At 38.4% G+C, this 16361-nt stretch overlaps 1 protein-coding gene, 1 long non-coding RNA gene and 1 pseudogene across 27 annotated transcripts in view; 1 reads left to right on the forward strand and 2 right to left on the reverse strand.

Moving 5' to 3' along the window:
- The window catches only part of PHF21A (PHD finger protein 21A), a 197281-nt gene that overhangs the window by 143909 nt on the left and 37011 nt on the right, over nucleotides 1-16361 (forward strand). For 14 of the 25 annotated variants that reach the window (XM_025451980.3, XM_025451981.3, XM_035701233.2 and 11 more), the window contains 3 exons: nucleotides 5819-6070; nucleotides 7291-7380; nucleotides 10909-11202. In XM_025451980.3, coding sequence (XP_025307765.1) covers nucleotides 5819-6070; nucleotides 7291-7380; nucleotides 10909-11202 — 636 coding nt within the window. The remainder of the gene's footprint in view (nucleotides 1-5818; nucleotides 6071-7290; nucleotides 7381-10908; nucleotides 11203-16361) is intronic. The other 11 variants (XM_035701234.2, XM_035701228.2, XM_035701238.2 and 8 more) reach the window with 3 other exon arrangements.
- Nucleotides 3001-9587, reverse strand: LOC112663289 (uncharacterized). Of its 2 annotated transcripts, none has more exons than XR_003139153.3 (3): nucleotides 9483-9587; nucleotides 7944-8037; nucleotides 3001-3230 (listed from the first exon to the last, which is right to left on the reverse strand). It is a non-coding gene; the product is annotated as an uncharacterized LOC112663289 (long non-coding RNA). The 2 variants fall into 2 exon arrangements; XR_003139154.2 differs by having other exon boundaries at nucleotides 9478-9587.
- On the reverse strand, nucleotides 12922-13072 carry LOC112663753 (U4 spliceosomal RNA; annotated as a pseudogene).

Here is a 16361-nt window from a genome sequence, read left to right on the forward strand (position 1 = left end):
CAGGAGCAGTACCCTTGGAACCAGGTAGAAAGACATTCAGAAGAAGGGTGATATATTTCCATTATTCAGGGAAACAGAATATTTGCTTCTAAGTCCATATTCATGAGCAGATGAATTTGTTCTAATATACTGAATGAAATCTGAAATGGAACCTACAGGTCCAAACTAGAACTAAGAACTGAAGACTTAATGACATCCTAACTTGGTATAGCTGTGTGGATGTTTTTACTGAAAGGGCCATTGAAACTAGCATTTAAGGATCATAAGGCAATCAAGATGTACAATAAGGACATATTTGGGAATAACATCCAGTTAAGAATACTGTTCAGCCTTGGTCTCCAGACACCTACATGTAATATGGGCATACCTTTTTAAATGGGATGACTGAGCAGTGCTTCCTGTTCCTTAGGGATCACAACCCTTTTAAGACTTGGGTAAGAGCTATGGATCCTCTCCCCAGAGTAATACACATTCACACCTAGTAACACTCATTTTTGTGTATGATTTCAAGGATGTTGAGATCTTCTAAAACTCAAGCATAGGCATCTTTCACCCACAAATATCAAGTCTTCAGTATATCTTTATAACATAGAGGAGATATTATAATTTACTTGTTATTCACTGTTTATGGACAATGGGCTGGTTCACATATAAAATTGTTCAAGTTAAGAATACATTAATTGTAAAAAATGCTAACGATTACTAAAGGTAGTTGACATTTAGTAAAGGTTGCTATATACTGCTACTCTCCTGAGTGCTTTACGTATGGAACATACACAGTCCTTACCCCAACCCTAATAAGGAAGGTATTATTATTATTATTCTATTTTATAAAAAAGAAAACTAAGGTACAGAGAGATTAAGTAATTATCTAAAATCATATAGGTAGTATGTGTGGTAGAGCCAAGATTTGAACCCAGATGTTCTGGTGAAAAAGTCTGTCCATTCACTGCTCTTTTGTACTGCCATACAATACCAAAAAAGAAAATGCCAACATTATGTCAAATGCCAAAGTAGGAAAAAGAGTAATTCCTGTTGTAAATCAGATAGCTAGAGCATAAATTTTACCATAATCTCCAAGGCTATTTGAAAATTAAGCATTCAAACTGACTTCTAAAACCCCCTGACTAGGACTTGTGTTTCTTCTGAAGGATTGCTTATCAGATTACTTTTGTTAGAGTTGATTAGTTTGTTCTCATTGCAAAGTACACTTTCATTAGAAAGTATTTACATGGAAGAATTCATTCTTTCCTGGTTGTTAGGAGTCTTTCTCTTAACCCATGGAAGCTTCCTGTTCAAGTAACATTACATGTCCCACAAATCAGAGGAAATGCTTATATAATTCTTATAATAGCTGTTCCCTTCCCTAATAATCTTGAGTTCTGTGCTGCTTTGGGATGGTGAATGACAGTAAGGGGCCAAGGGCTGTCCCCAAAACAGTGTTGTATGGCATCTCTCCACCTGGTGGCCCACCTGATATATTTAATTGTTGTATCTAAGCTTGTTTTATACTATTTTGTTTTGTTAAATGCAGATGTGTAATGTTAAAAGCTAAAAGACCATCCAAGTTTTTGGTTTCTGTCTTTCAATAAACTGTCCGTATTTATTGGGTGTTCTCAGTGTGCTCGATTCTAGTATACAAAGAGGTAGTGATCCCTGCCTAGAAGCTGGTATATTATCATTGTTTTCATTCATTCTGTAAATATGTATTGGGTCTCTATTATATGCAGACTCTGTGTGCTAGACAACGTGGGGGGTAGATTCACGAATAAGACAGAATTCTAAAAATTTAGAGGAGGAGAGGAAAATGTAAACAGCCAACAAAAAAGAATAAAAGGAAAGTACCAGTGAAGAGCTGTGAAAAGACCAGAGGACAGAGTAATTTTAACTAGAGGGATCAGAAGTGCTTTGTGAATGAGGTGACGCTTGAGGAGGATGTGGACAGATCGGTGGAATTTCAGTGATGGAGCTGAGGGAGAGAGCATCACAGATGTAGAGAACTATGTGAACAAAAGTATGCAGTCACAGAAGTAAATGTGTGCCCTAGGATAGCAAAGAGGCTGATGTGGCTGTAATGTGGATTCTGGGAAATAATGGAGAGGGAGAGAAAGCCAGAGAGGTAGAAAGAGGCTAGCTTGTAGAAGCCCTCCCAATGCATGACAGAACCGTTGGGGTTTTGGACAGTCAACAGGAGTCATTAAAGGTTCATGAGGTCAAGGACAAATGGGAGGTTGTATATGGCATTTATTAAATATCAAAGTTGAGAAAGGAATAACTATTAAGTAGCAATCAGCATGGTCAAAGAGAAGGTGGTAGGAAGAGAACATTTTTTATTCTAAGTTGGATGGCTAGTAGGGACCAAGGCATGGGGAATGGAGGGACCAGTCCCCTTTACTTAGTTAACTCAAAAACTCATCCTTATATGTAGATTTGGAAATTTTTCAATCTACATAAAAGAATGAAAGACTAGAAGAGTTGAATGCAAGTATACCTTTCAACTTATATTCACAATCTTGCCCTTTTTAATGATGTAATACAAATATAAAGAGGCATGTTAATAAGACCAAATAGAAAATAAATCCTTATGGGGCAGCCTGGGTGGCTCAGCGGTTTAGCGCCACCTTCAGCCCAGAGCCTGATCTTGGCGACCTGGAATTGAGTTCCACATCGGGCTCCCTGCATGGAGCCTGCTTCTCCCTCTGCCTGTATCTCTGACTCTCTCTCTCTCTCTCTGTGTCTCTCATGAATAAATAAATAAAATCTTAAAAAAAAAAAAAACTTATGGACAAAAAGAGGAGTAGAGTGTTTCTATTTGTAGTCACCTGAATGTGCAACAGTTACCTGCCATTCAAAATTAAACAAAAATAGTCTAAAATAGATAATGGAAGTTCACTAGAGCCCAAAGTAATAATCCCTCTAAGTTCTGATTTGTTCATCGGAGTCTGTTTTAAATCAACACCTCATGCTCTGCAAGTAAACAATAATAATTTGGCAAAAAAGTAAAAAAGATTTTGCTATGCCATATATTTCTGCATTAACTTCTAGTTGGTATAGTTTAGGTTTTGTCAAAATTAAAAAACCTCTTGATGACATTGTGGCGAAACTGCTCTCTTATCTTGAAGCCAGGGACAATTGAACAGCATCAGCCAGCCAGGGACTAATCATAGCTTCCAGAAAAATAACTTTCTTTTTTGTTGGTTACCTTTCCTCTCCTATGTCTTCTCTTCTTCCTGCCAAACAGGTCAGAGATTTTCATTAGGTTTGGATTTCAAAATTCTAGATTCTCTTTGTCATTTAAACTCTAACACTCCCAAGAGTTTGGTTTATATTCCCAAGCACCTAGAATAGAATAAGCACCAGACCAGAGGTAAAGATTTAAGTAATGCCTATTGATACCTGCTGCAAATAGTCAATGTATTTTTCAAAAGGTTTTCATCAGTGAATACAGTACTAGGCCTATGCCTGTATATACAGAGAATTATATAGATCCTAGAATACATGTTGTGAAATTAGCCGTAAAGAAATATTTATAAAGTAGAATAAAATGCTAACCTAAGATGTCAACAAACTTGTTAGGTTTCGGTTTTTTTTTTTAAGTGTCGCGGGTAATGGTAAGTATATATTCAGGTGAGTTTGAGGTTTCACTGACTTTTTTAGAATAATCACTTTAGGGTGATTCAAAATATTGATAGTGATTTACCTGAACCAAGGATGTTTCAAACAAAAGTACACAACCTCTTTCAAAGCAGTAATAGCATGCACAATAGTTTTTAAAATCCGTGTCAGTGAATTCTGCTGATTAGAGCTTTTATTTCCATGACCTGTGTTGGCACCAAGATTGAATGCCATCTGGTGTGACTTGCTCACCACTTGAAAAGGTCTTTGTATTTTAATGTCTTAAACTGAAAGATAGGGCTAATATCACACTGGGTTAAAAATACTTATTACAAATAGCTGGCAATGCAAAGTCAGTCCTTCCTGCTACACTACTGTAATATTTCTAATGATAAATAGCATTTAGCTTTTATTTAGTTTTCATCATGGGTAGATAGTAGATGACTTGCCACCCCCCAGAATAAATACCAGTGTTCCACTTTTATACTCCCATTTCACATTTGAAAAGGCACTGGCAAAGAGAATGAGACCACACCTGCATTGTTGATTAGAAAAGAGGAGACGAAGATTTGGGTGATTTTAATTACAAGTGTTAATAAGGATTGCTCCTAGGTTATGATCATTAATTGTTTTCATTGAAAGAAAATAAAGATGTTAGAAGATTAGATGATGTATGTGTGTGTTTAAGGCAGAAGATAGAAATAAAGAATTGCCTACAAAAATACAGCTTAGTACATAAGTACCGACACTGTCACTAAAATAGCAATACACAAGGGGATTTGTCCAGATATGTTTCAGGGAGAGTGAGGCCTTGTCACTGGTCTAGAGCAATGCTGTCCAGCAGAACTTTCTGCGTTGGAAATCTTTGCTGTCCAATTTGGTAGCCACTAGCCACAGGTGGCTTTTGAACACTTGAAATGTAGACTGTGTGACTGGGGAACTGATGTTTTAATATTTTTGTTTTAATTAATTTGAATTTAAATAGCCATGTGTGGCTGGTAGCTACCAAATCGGACAGCGCCAGTATAAAATAAGAAGAAAAAGATGGAATAGTATCAAAATCAGAATCAGCATGTTGGAGCAAATCTCTGTGTTCCTGAAACGTTTGGATCTTGAGTGAGTAGTGGCACAGGATAGGTGTGTGTGCCGTGTAAGAAGGTTGTTTGCATTTTTCTTGTTTTGTAACTGGCCCCTTTACTCTAGTAAGAAATCTAGAAACTGCAGCTACAGAGCAGCAGCACTTGTGGAGGATCAGTCAAATCCTATCACCTCTGTTCATCCTCTGAACTATAAGGCCTTTTATAAGGGGGTGGTAAGGAGGGGAGGGAGGGGGAGAGAGAATCTCAAGCAGACCCCACACCCAGCCCAGAGCCTGACTGTCACAACCCCTAGATCATGACCTGAGCCAAAACCAAGAGTCGGACACTTAACCAACTGAGCTGCCAGGTGCCTCTGATCTATAAAGCTTTTTGAAACACAGGTTTTTGTTTCCACCTTGTCATGTTTCACTGGATCTTTGATTGTTTCTGTGGCAGTTCTCCAGAGAAAAGATTTTAGTTAGTGACTCACAGCCTTTTGATATCAAGAGCTGGTATTTACTATACTAGTTGGTTAATGGGTTTTATTATCTAGAGTTTGGGATTTACTGCCTTGAGGCAACAATTGTGCTAATCCTCATGTGAGTTTCCCTTCTTCCTCTCAAGGGTGACACTCAAAAGAATGAAAAGACACTGTCCTTTCATCATAGCTTTTGTGTCACTGGAGGCAGATAACCAGAATTATATGATGGCTTTCTTCATATTGATGAGGTTGTAGCAATTAAAGATAGAGATGGTGTATACTCCATTGATTTCATCTTCTACAGAGTTTAAATTAATTGAGAGCAAGCAGAGAAGAAAAAACACAGATAAATAGGTACACTCATATTCTATATCTGTAAACCCACCCTATTTATTGTTGAAAATCCTGTGCCCATATTTGTCTGCAGTTATTACTATGAACTTGAAGCTAAATTTGAAAACTCTGGCACAAACTAATCTTTCCCTTTAGTAAGAAGTGTGCTGTATGTACACAAAAGAAATGTTGTTATATCGAGAAACTTGATTATAAGAATCACTGCTTTGTTTTCTTCTGGGGATTAGCAGCATATTGTTTAGTGGGATCACACTTCAGTGTCCTAATATCTGTTCTCCATGTCTCCTAGAAGACTGTAACTACAGCTTCTATGATTACCACAAAGACACTACCTCTCGTCTTGAAAGCAGCAACTGCGACCATGCCTGCCTCTGTTGTGGGCCAGAGACCTACCATTGCTATGGTGACCGCCATCAACAGTCAGAAGGCTGTGCTCAGCACTGATGTGCAGAACACACCAGTCAACCTGCAGACGTCTAGTAAGGTCACTGGGCCTGGGGCAGAGGCTGTCCAAATTGTGGCAAAAAACACAGTCACTCTGGTAAGCCAGCAGCTGCTACTCATGTGTGCCCACATGAGAGGGTTCAGGATATGCATTTGTAGAGTATATCCATTTTATGCTCCTGCTGGATTTTTTAGTCTCCATCATTCAGCTGTACCAAGTTTTCCTTCGGGGCTGACAAGGGAATATGGCATTCCTGCTATCTGCTCAAATAATTATAGAGGTGTCCCTTGACACCAAGGACCAAAACCCATTCAGTGCATTATCTGCAATCAAAGTATGACTTGGAGAGGAATGTCCTTCATAGTGGCATGCACACTTTTTCATGTAGCTCTCTCCATCCTATTTGCAGACCTTCCTGTGAAGCTTGAATGCTTACACTCTCTGGTTCTGTATTACCTATTTAGGGAAAACTTCCCACTGAACTCCTGTAGTTCACTATCCCTTGAAATTGGCTGCACCCAGAAAGTACTAGGACAAGCTGAGGCACTTAAAAAATATTTAAGAAACTCACAAATTAGCAGTGTCTGTGTCCAAGGTCTATCAGAAAAAAACAGATCCCTTGAAGAATTACTTGAACAAAAACTGTTAGTGAGATTCTAGGGCAAAACCAGTTAGACTTTGATGCTCTCTGAAGCTTGGGGGAAATATAGCCAAATTGTGGTTTTAAAGTCAGTTCTTAAAATTTCAGCTAAGAGCTCTTGGTGGCTTTTGAATGACAACCAGTGACAAATAAAACTAGATAGCAGTAAAGTGAAGCTTCAGCACTTACTAGGAATCTTGAGAGAAGCAACCAGCTATCTCAGCCAAATGCTGAGAGTTAGAAAATTCTCTACAAGAATAAAGCCATTCACTGCTAGATAAAGCCCTTATATTAGGAAAAAGCCCATTTGGCCAGGCAGCAAGTTTGATTTGACTTTGGGTCCAGTCTTGACTTTTAAAATATGTACATGCAAGAGTTCTTGAATGTCTAAGGAAATTGTCTAAGATTGCCAAGCCTGCTGCTGTGTTTTACATTAGGCATGTAAGGACACAGAAATGCAGTTGGTTCACTTTTGTAGGGCAAAACATGTAGGTGGGAGAGTAAAAAAGTTTTCTTCAGGAAATGTTAATTCAGATGGTTAATTCTACCATGAAAACTTTTAGAAAATATTGTCTGATCCAGAGAATAGTGATGCTAAAAATACTTTAAGAATGCCTAGGTTTGATACCGAACAGTTACTGTCCTCTGTGGTTTATTTATTTTTCCCGTTTTTTAGCAGGTTCAAGCAACACCTCCTCAGCCCATCAAAGTACCACAATTTATCCCCCCTCCTCGACTCACTCCACGTCCAAACTTTCTTCCACAGGTGAGTAAACCAGTGACAAGCCCAATAATGGGTCAGATGAGACAGAAGTGCTCAGGGGCCCTTTCTAAGTAGCCTGAAGTATGCTTATCAGCTCAGCTCTCTACAGATCTTATTAGTTAGCTAAAGGTTGTAGTTGCTGATTCTTATACCAAGAAGAAGCTTATTTGAACACCAGGGTTTCTTAGCAATGACCAAAGGCAGTAGCAAGGGGATGTGACAAAAAAAAAAAAAAAATTAAGATAGCACCATTTTAAACCTTAGGATGTTAACTTACTTGAAGTTTAGCCAAACCTGCTTGCCAGTGGGGAAGGCATGCAATTACTACTTTTTTCTATGTGCCAGAGAGTAGAGAAGGAAACAATAGCCAAACTAACCAGTTGAAACCGAGAAGTTTAGTTTTATTCTGGAAAGTAATGGCATTAAGCATCATACTTAAATGCAAAGCCTTGCCTGTAAAAGCTTAGACTAGCAGTCTATACATAGAACTTTCTACCTAGGCCCAAGCAGCTCTGCTTGCCTGTATTGTCCTGGCAGTATTCTTCTAGCAATTGCAGTGAACTCACCATTCTTACTGCAAGATGTCAGGATTGCCTCAGTCTGGCTTTAGAGGAGTCTTGACTTGCCTAGTAGAAAGGCTAGGAGTTCCCATCTGAGGCCCTATGTTAAAAGAGAAAGGAATTTTGTGGTCATTGGCCATAGGTGATTTCCAAATTGCCTATGCAGTAGGATTGGGCATTGATAACATGAGATAAGGTGATTTCAATCATTTGTCTAGTAGATCCTTAATAAATACCTTGGGTATCAATAAAGGCATTGTATATTGACCAGTTTTCAAGATAGACAGTTCTTTGCCCTCAGAGAGCTTCAGAACTTTGTACAGGCAATTACAGTGTCCATTATGGGAAGTACAGGGTAGTCGGATCACACATAGGGACACTCATTCTTAATAGTATTCTGGAAAGTTCCCTGGAATTGTTGACATTCTATCTGAGACCTAAAATCCTAGTAAAGTTAGGTAGTTTAGGGGGAAGAAGAAAAACATCCCAGGCAGAGGGTAGAGCATATATGCCAATCCAGTATGGAGAGATGCACGTAAGCCTAAAGAACCAAAGGCGATTTGGTGTAGCTGACCTTAGAAGACATATGGCTAACTCAAGCTAGGGAATGCGGTGAGGCTGGAGAAGCCCATTGTGCCAGAGCCTGTGGAGCCTTCTAGACTATGTAGGAATTCAGCCCTTATCCCAGGAATGACAGGGATCCATGAAAACATTTCTACTTGAAATGATGAGGTTTTTGTTTTAGAACATTCCTCTTGTCATTGTGTAGAGAAAGAGAATAGATTGGATATGATCAAGACTGTGGGCAAGAAGAATAGTTAGGACATTATCAACAATAGCAGCTAATGTTTAAAAACTCCTGCAAGGTGCCACTTACAGCACTAGGCACTTTCTGTGGGTATCTATTTTAATCCTCAAAACAGCCCTGTGAAAGTAGGTATTACTTTTTTTTAGATAGGGAACCTAGGGCTTAGTCCATGTTTTCCAAACAATGGGTCATGACATATCAGTGCTCTGTATGAAATCAATTTAATGGATGATAACCAGAATTTCTAAACAAAATGAACAAAACAGAATATGAAACATTAGAGTACATAGCATTTGTGTAATGTTTTGTGAAATTTTTGTTTTATAGAGATACAGATCTATGTCTATATGCATGTACTGGTTACAGTAAGAAATGTATTCCCTACTGTGTGTCTGTAGCAGCCACCACAGGGTCATCTTAAATTCAGTTCAATATTCAGACTCGGAAGACCCTCAGGGCCCACACTTGGTACTAGTCTGCTTGGAACAACACAAGACAGAAACCAGAGCTTACTAGCAAGATAGCATCAGACATTTTTCGTCAGCCTGTATAGCAGTCTCTACAACTGTCTAGTGATAGCTTAGGTGTAGGGAAATGAGATCTTGATCAGGACGATGGGAGAGCCATCCTGGCAGAGTCTTATGCCTCACAGGAACCAGTGTATCTTGTACCAATTCCATAGCTGTGGCTTTCAAGGTCCCCCCAGTGGACATACTCAGTTAAAAGAGTCACCTTACTTCATGAAGCCCAAAGCATGGTGTCCCATCAGGTATTTATAATTCTCCCCATTCAGATTCAGTTTAGCAGTAAGGGATCATTTTTTACCATAAACAATGTTGCCTGGTAACATAGTTGACATTCTTACCCTTAATCAGGTTTCCAGGGGAACAGAGCTGGGGAGTTACCTGCAGGTCAAACTTTCATGCATAAGGGGAAAAGATTTTGCCCACAGGGTCACAGTACAGAAAGTTCGAAAAATGCTGGCTTAAATCAGGTATGTTACTTGAGATTACCTGGCTAGTAAGGGGTAGGAACCAGGATTTGAACCCGGGCAAGGCTGACCCCATGTTTTTAATCATAATTTTTTGTCACTGTTCCAGTAAGCCAAACGTAAGGTAGAACGATGGCACTGATAGAAAGTAGCCATATTTGAGAAGGATTTAGGAAGCAGAGGTGGAGTAGGAAGCATCAAGAATGGTTCTGAAGTTTATGTAGTAAGAAAAGACCATTTACTGAGGTGATGATAATAGGAAGAAGGGAAAGGTTGGAGGAAGAAATAGAAGAATTTTAGACATGTTGATTTTTTATTGTTGTTCTTAAAGATTTTATTTATTTATTTATTTTAAGATGTTATTTTTAAGTAATCTTTACACCCAACATGGGGCTCAAACTTAACAACCCCGAGATCAGGAGTCGTGCTCTTCACTGACTAAGCCAGGAGCTCCTAGACATGTTGGTTTTTAATTTCTTGTGAGCCATCCAAGTAGAGATACATGACAGGCAGTTAAGTGTATGCTTCTGAAGTTCAGGAAATGTGTGGTTCTGAGATACAAGTATGGACATCTTTAGTACACAGGTATTTGAAGCCGTGGGATGGCTGAGAACTCCCAGGAAGATTGAGGAGGTTGGGAAGAAAAGAGGTTCCAGGACGAAACTCTAAGAAATAGTTATGTTTAGGACTGAGCAGAGGAAAAGAAAGCCCACAAAGGTGACTTAAAGAAGGGGTGGCCAAGAACAGGAAGTTAGAGAACAAGAAACAGGGCTGACTTGAAGCCTTGGACATCAAGAAATTTAGAATGTGAATTAAGACCAGCAGAAGCATTATTACCATACTGGGCACAAATTCTGAGTGGGACCAGTCTCTGGATTAGGCATTTGACCTCAGCCCTGAAGAGGCTGCTTGGTATAGAAGAGGGAGCTAAGGTTTGGATTCAGAAGAACCACATTGTAAGGTGACATTTGGGCCCTCTTAAGAGCTGATGCATCTTTTATAAGGTTATATATCCTCATAGCTGTAGAGTTAATGATTCCAAAATGAGTATTAATAAGTATTGGTACTAAATACCATTTCACATCTAAAGTATGAAAGATTTGGCAATGTCTTAGACTTATAAGATTTGAGACATTTAAGTAATATAATAATTATCCTTTCTTTCCCCATAGGTTCGACCCAAGCCTGTGGCCCAGAATAACATTCCTATTGCCCCAGCACCTCCTCCAATGCTTGCAGCTCCTCAACTTATCCAGAGGCCCGTCATGCTGACCAAGTTCACCCCCACAACCCTCCCTACCTCCCAGAATTCCATCCACCCCGTCCGTGTCGTCAATGGACAGACCGCAACCATAGCCAAAACGTTCCCCATGGCCCAGCTCACCAGCATTGTGATAGCTACTCCAGGGACCAGACTCGCTGGACCTCAGACTGTACAGCTTAGCAAGCCAAGCCTTGAAAAACAGGTACAGGCAGAGAGTATGCATCTGCTTTGGGTAGGAGCCTTGCCATTGAGGCCGGCTGTCTCTAACCACATTCTCGCAGGAATGCTGTATCTCAGCACCATTGTCAGTAACCTGTTGCTTATCATGTGATCATTCATCCATAGTGCAAAAGGGCAATTCCTACTGAAAAAAGTTGGGTTGCTTTCCCACCATCCCCTTATGGATGGATTCAGATTCCTGTGGAAGTGAGCTCCCCCTGCTGGTTCTGAGCAGAAATTCACAGATGGGTTCTACTGCTCTCAGGAAGCAGGGAGATACAATACACAGAAAATGGCATATTAGTTTTGGCTCAATAAGAATCCAGATGAGGATATAGCTGTGAAAGTCAGGAAGAGTAAACAAAACAGAGAAAGGGATTTCATTTGAAGGATTTCCGCTGGTTATTACAGATAATGAAGAACCAGATTAAAACATTAAAATTTCTAAAAAGCATTTTTTTTTTAAACTCTAGGGAATAGAGCAGTTTTAGCTCAAATACTGAAGTCTCTCGTTTATATTTCTAAAGTCCGGTTTTCTCTTAGAAATACAAGGCTAGAGAAATACAAGTACCTCCAAAAATACTTAAAGGAAAAAAATACTTCAGGGTTCTGTGACAGAAGACTTAAAAACAAGAAAAAGGATTTATAGGCAGTCACCATATTCTATTTAAAGACCAGTGATGAGAAAGAATTTTGCAAAGAAAAGCATCCTCTTTCAAGAAAGTTGCTTTAAAAAGTCATTGACCTATTTCTAATTGCTCAGGCTTGAGTTCTCATTCATCTGAAAATAGTCTCTCTCTGGTGATCCTGAATCTTCTGCTTCTGGATGGCTGAACATGATTCAGAGAGGCTGGCCAGATGGTAGGGAATGAGAGGCTTCCTGCTGCCTTGGCCTTCTTGAACAGAGGATCCTTATGCATAGAGCACCCGGCTTTCTACCCAGACAGCTCATAAATGCATCAGACCTTGCACTAAAAAGCTCAGTACTAAAATCTCATGCTCAGAAAACACAAGGGAAAACAGATCTCTTTTCCTGGGGAGCCCACTCAAACCCCAGAAAGTGCTTTGAGGAACATTCAGAAATAAATTAGTTACATATGTTTTATGTCCTAAGTTTTCAAACTTAGTATTAGCAGAACTTCATTATTAAAATATGAAAGTAAAATGCTCAAGCTGAGTGAGAAGTTTGGGTAGGGACATGTTTAGAGATCAGGTGCCCTCATGCCCCGTGCTGGCTCTCAGAGAACTGGTGAAGAGTTCCAAAGAATGTGATTTCAAAACACTCTTAGATTGCTAAATATTTTTTTCCCTGACTTCTTTTTGGATAAAGAGACATAGTTTTTTCAGTTTCATTTTATTTTTACATTCCTTATTTTGTCTGATTACATCTAAGATAATACATATTCCTTATGCAAGAAAACTCAAACATTACAGAAATGTATAATGTAAAAAGTACATCTACCCCATAGTCTATGGGAAGAATAAACTTCCTCCATAATTCTAACCCCTGACACTTAAACAGTATAAACAGTTTAGATTATATTCCTCCTTGTATCTTTCTATGCACATACTAACATTTTTAAGCCAAAACCAAAATCAAATAATATATATTTTTAACTTGCTTTTTTTCATATTAGATCTTGAATATCTTTTCATGTTCTGGCCTTACATGTTCATGGAGCTTTTGATTTTAATTATAATACCATAAAAAGGTACCCAGGAATTCTTAATTTTTTAAAAAAAAATTTCTTTTCTGGCAGTAAACTCCACAATCTCTCTTGTCATTGATCAATTAGCAATAATCATGCCTCGGATAAACCTCATTGGCTACGATACTGCCACTGCGCAAAGCTTCTTGTTGTTGATCTAATGGAGGAATCCAGTTGTTGCTATTTTAGTTTAGCAGACCACCTGGCATAACAGCTTTGCAGGTTCCTAAGCTGAGTCAGCAGGGGTGCTCTTTAGACCAGACCCCATTCTCAGAATACTCTGACTTCAGATCTTTCTGCTATCCATCTTTTCTGTATTTTATTTCCAATAGCAATTAGGAGATCTCATAGTTGGGCTAAGAGTGAAGCAATATAAATATTGTGGCCATAGAAGTACTACTTACAGTCTGCTCATAGTTATCAAAACCTGTATCCAACATTCTCTGTGTGACCAGGCTAGATGTGTTCCTTTCTGTTTTCTTCTGTTTCCTTTAGGGTGATAACATTTATTTAATAAAAATATTATGTGCCAGCTGCTATGCTGAATGTGATCCCTGAATATAAGGGTAGATAAAGCCTAAACCCTCACAGACTTCAATGTGTAGAATAGGTGTGGAGGCTGTGCCTCCAGAAGAGGAAGCATGACAAGTTGTGTGCTTTCAAAGGCCTCCCACTTTGGCATAGAAAAGGAGGCAGTGTCAGTTCTAACAACGGTTTCTCACTTCTTCCCCTGTCAGACATTACCAACTTCCTTATCCATCCCAGATAAAAAGCTCCCCTCTCTTACCCTAATAAGAAGCCACATTCCCTTGTGGCTCTGAGAAAGTGAGTGCTAGAGTTTAAAGAGCTTTGAGGTTGGAAACATGTTTTGGGCAGAAAAGTAGAACCAGACAAACTTATATTCTCCATACCATTGCCTTTTACGCCCCTGTCTCTCCAGAGCTCTATGAAATGGGGCCAAACACCTGTTAATGATGCACTGAGCTAAGGTATTTAAATTTAAAGTCTATTAGACTGATGAAGTTAGTTCTCAGGAATTAATGTTTATATCTTACCCACCCCACCTTCCCCCTGCAACAAAGACTTCTATGTATGTCTCCAAGGTAAGCTACTGAAAAAAAATACTGGGTTCTTTGGGAAAAACTGCCAGATTGCTACCCATTCCCTACTTCTATATATATATATATATATATGTATCTTGCATAGGCACTTAAACTACATCTCCTGAAAAAGGAGTGCTTCCAAGATAAGAGTATTATCTTCAAATCCCAGTCTTCTCTCTTAGTAAACATGAGCTGGTGACTCTTCACCTTTCATTTTAGTACTGGTGCACTAGCAGGGAGAATAGATCTAAGTGACCAGAGATAGATTTTGCTTTACCTTCAATCCAAATTCATTTAACCTTGATTGATGAAACTATTTGGGCATGTATTTATTTGCAGGTGACTAACTTTGATTATTCATGCAGCCAAGTTTCAGAAGGTGAATTTGGAATTCAAGGTATACGTGGTTATCTTAGTTTTTCTAATCTTGTTCAGAGTGTTTGATTTCTATCTTTATCCTACCAAGATGAACAGGATTTCTAAATTCAAATAATCATGGGTGCAAAGCAATAAATATAAATGAGTAAAGCAGGCTGGAAGTAAACACTTTTTATTTTTCAATTTTCAATGGAAGCTTGAATACAAGAGCTATCCCACTTTTATTCTTAATCTCTCTCTGAAATAGACAAGCATAAAATCGACAATTTGGTTTTGGTGTCAAGAAGAACATAGAAGGGGCAGCCCGGGTGACTTAGCTGTTTAGCGCCACCTTCAGCCCAGGGCATGATCCTGTGGACCCAGGATCGAGTCCCACGTCAGGCTCCCTGTGTGGAGCCTGCTTCTCCCTCTGCCTCTGCCTCTCTCTCTCTCTCTGTGTCTCTCATGATTAAATACTAAAATCTTTTTTAAAAAAAGAAGAACATAGAAGGTAGAAGAGACTATGATAAGCCAGAAAGTAAATATGCCATCTCAAGGAAGCAACTACTTCTTGACAGTAGCCAATTTTTTTATCGTATGGAAACTTTTCCTTTAAGATAAAGGCCAGAAGCCCAGATATTTTCAGAAATCACCTAGTTTTAAAAATACTGATAACTGTTTAAACACACCAGGTAGGCAAAAAATAACATCTGCAGGGCAGTTTCACCTCTAGATAATGGTTTATAATCTCTAACAAAGACCAAACTTTTAGCTTACTGTGGGTTTTTTTGTTTCCCTTTTTTTTTTCACTTGGGTGAAATTCATGCCACATAAAACTAACCATGTTGAAATGAACAATTCGGTGGCATTTAGTACATTCGCAATGTTTTGCAACCACCCTCTTAATCTGGTTGCCAAACATTTTCATTACTCCCAAAATAAAACCCAATATCTCTTAAATAATTATTCCATTTGCTCCTCTCCCTGCTTTTGGCAGCCACCAATCTGCTTTCTGTATCCATAGATTTACCCAATCTGGGTATTGCATATAGATGGAATCATATAATATGTTACCTTTTGTGTCTGGCTGCTTTTACTTAACATAATATTTTCCAGATTCATCCACGTTGTAACATGTATCAGTACTTCATTTCTTTTAATAATAATAGTCCACTGTATTTATATATCACAACTTATTTATCCATTCATCCACTGTTGGACATGTAGGTTATTTCTACCTTTTAACTATTGGAAATTGTGCTGCTATGAATATTCATGCACAAATATTTGTTCGAATGTCTGTTTTCCATTCTTTGGGAGTTTATACCTAAGAGTGGACTTGCTGGATCATGCAGCAATTCCATTTTTAACTTTTTGAGGAACTGCCAAACTGTTTCCAAAGCAGCTGAATCTTATTCTTATTCCATACTTATTACTTATTTTCCCACAATCATTATTTATTAATAATAATAGCTATTTCATACTTATTATTATTTTCCCTTTTAAAAAATTACAGCCATCCCAGTGAATATGAAGTGGTTTTGTATTGTGGTTTTGATTTGCACTTCATTAATGATTAAAATTGTTGGACATCTTTCCTGTGCTTCTTTGGCCATTTGTATATTTTCTTTAGAGAAATATCCAAGTTCTTTGCCACTTCCTATATTGGATTGTTTGTCTTTTTGTTGTTGAGTTGTAAGAGTTCTTTGTATAATCTGAATACTAGACTCTTATCAGATATATGATTTGTAAGTATTTTCTCCCATTTTGTAGGTTGTCTTTTCACTTTTTATTTTCTGGAAGCCTGTATTTTCCAAATTTTATGAGTAGTGTCCTTTGATAAACAAAACTGTTTAATTTTGATGAAGTCTAGAGTATCTCTTTTTTCTTTGTTGTGTTGTTGTGTCCTATCTAGGAATCCATGGCCACATTAAGAAAATGAAGATTTACTCTTAATTTTTCTTCTAAGAAGT

This window comes from Canis lupus, chromosome 18 (genome assembly GCF_003254725.2).
Source record: "Canis lupus dingo isolate Sandy chromosome 18, ASM325472v2, whole genome shotgun sequence".
Lineage (NCBI taxonomy): Eukaryota > Metazoa > Chordata > Mammalia > Carnivora > Canidae > Canis > Canis lupus.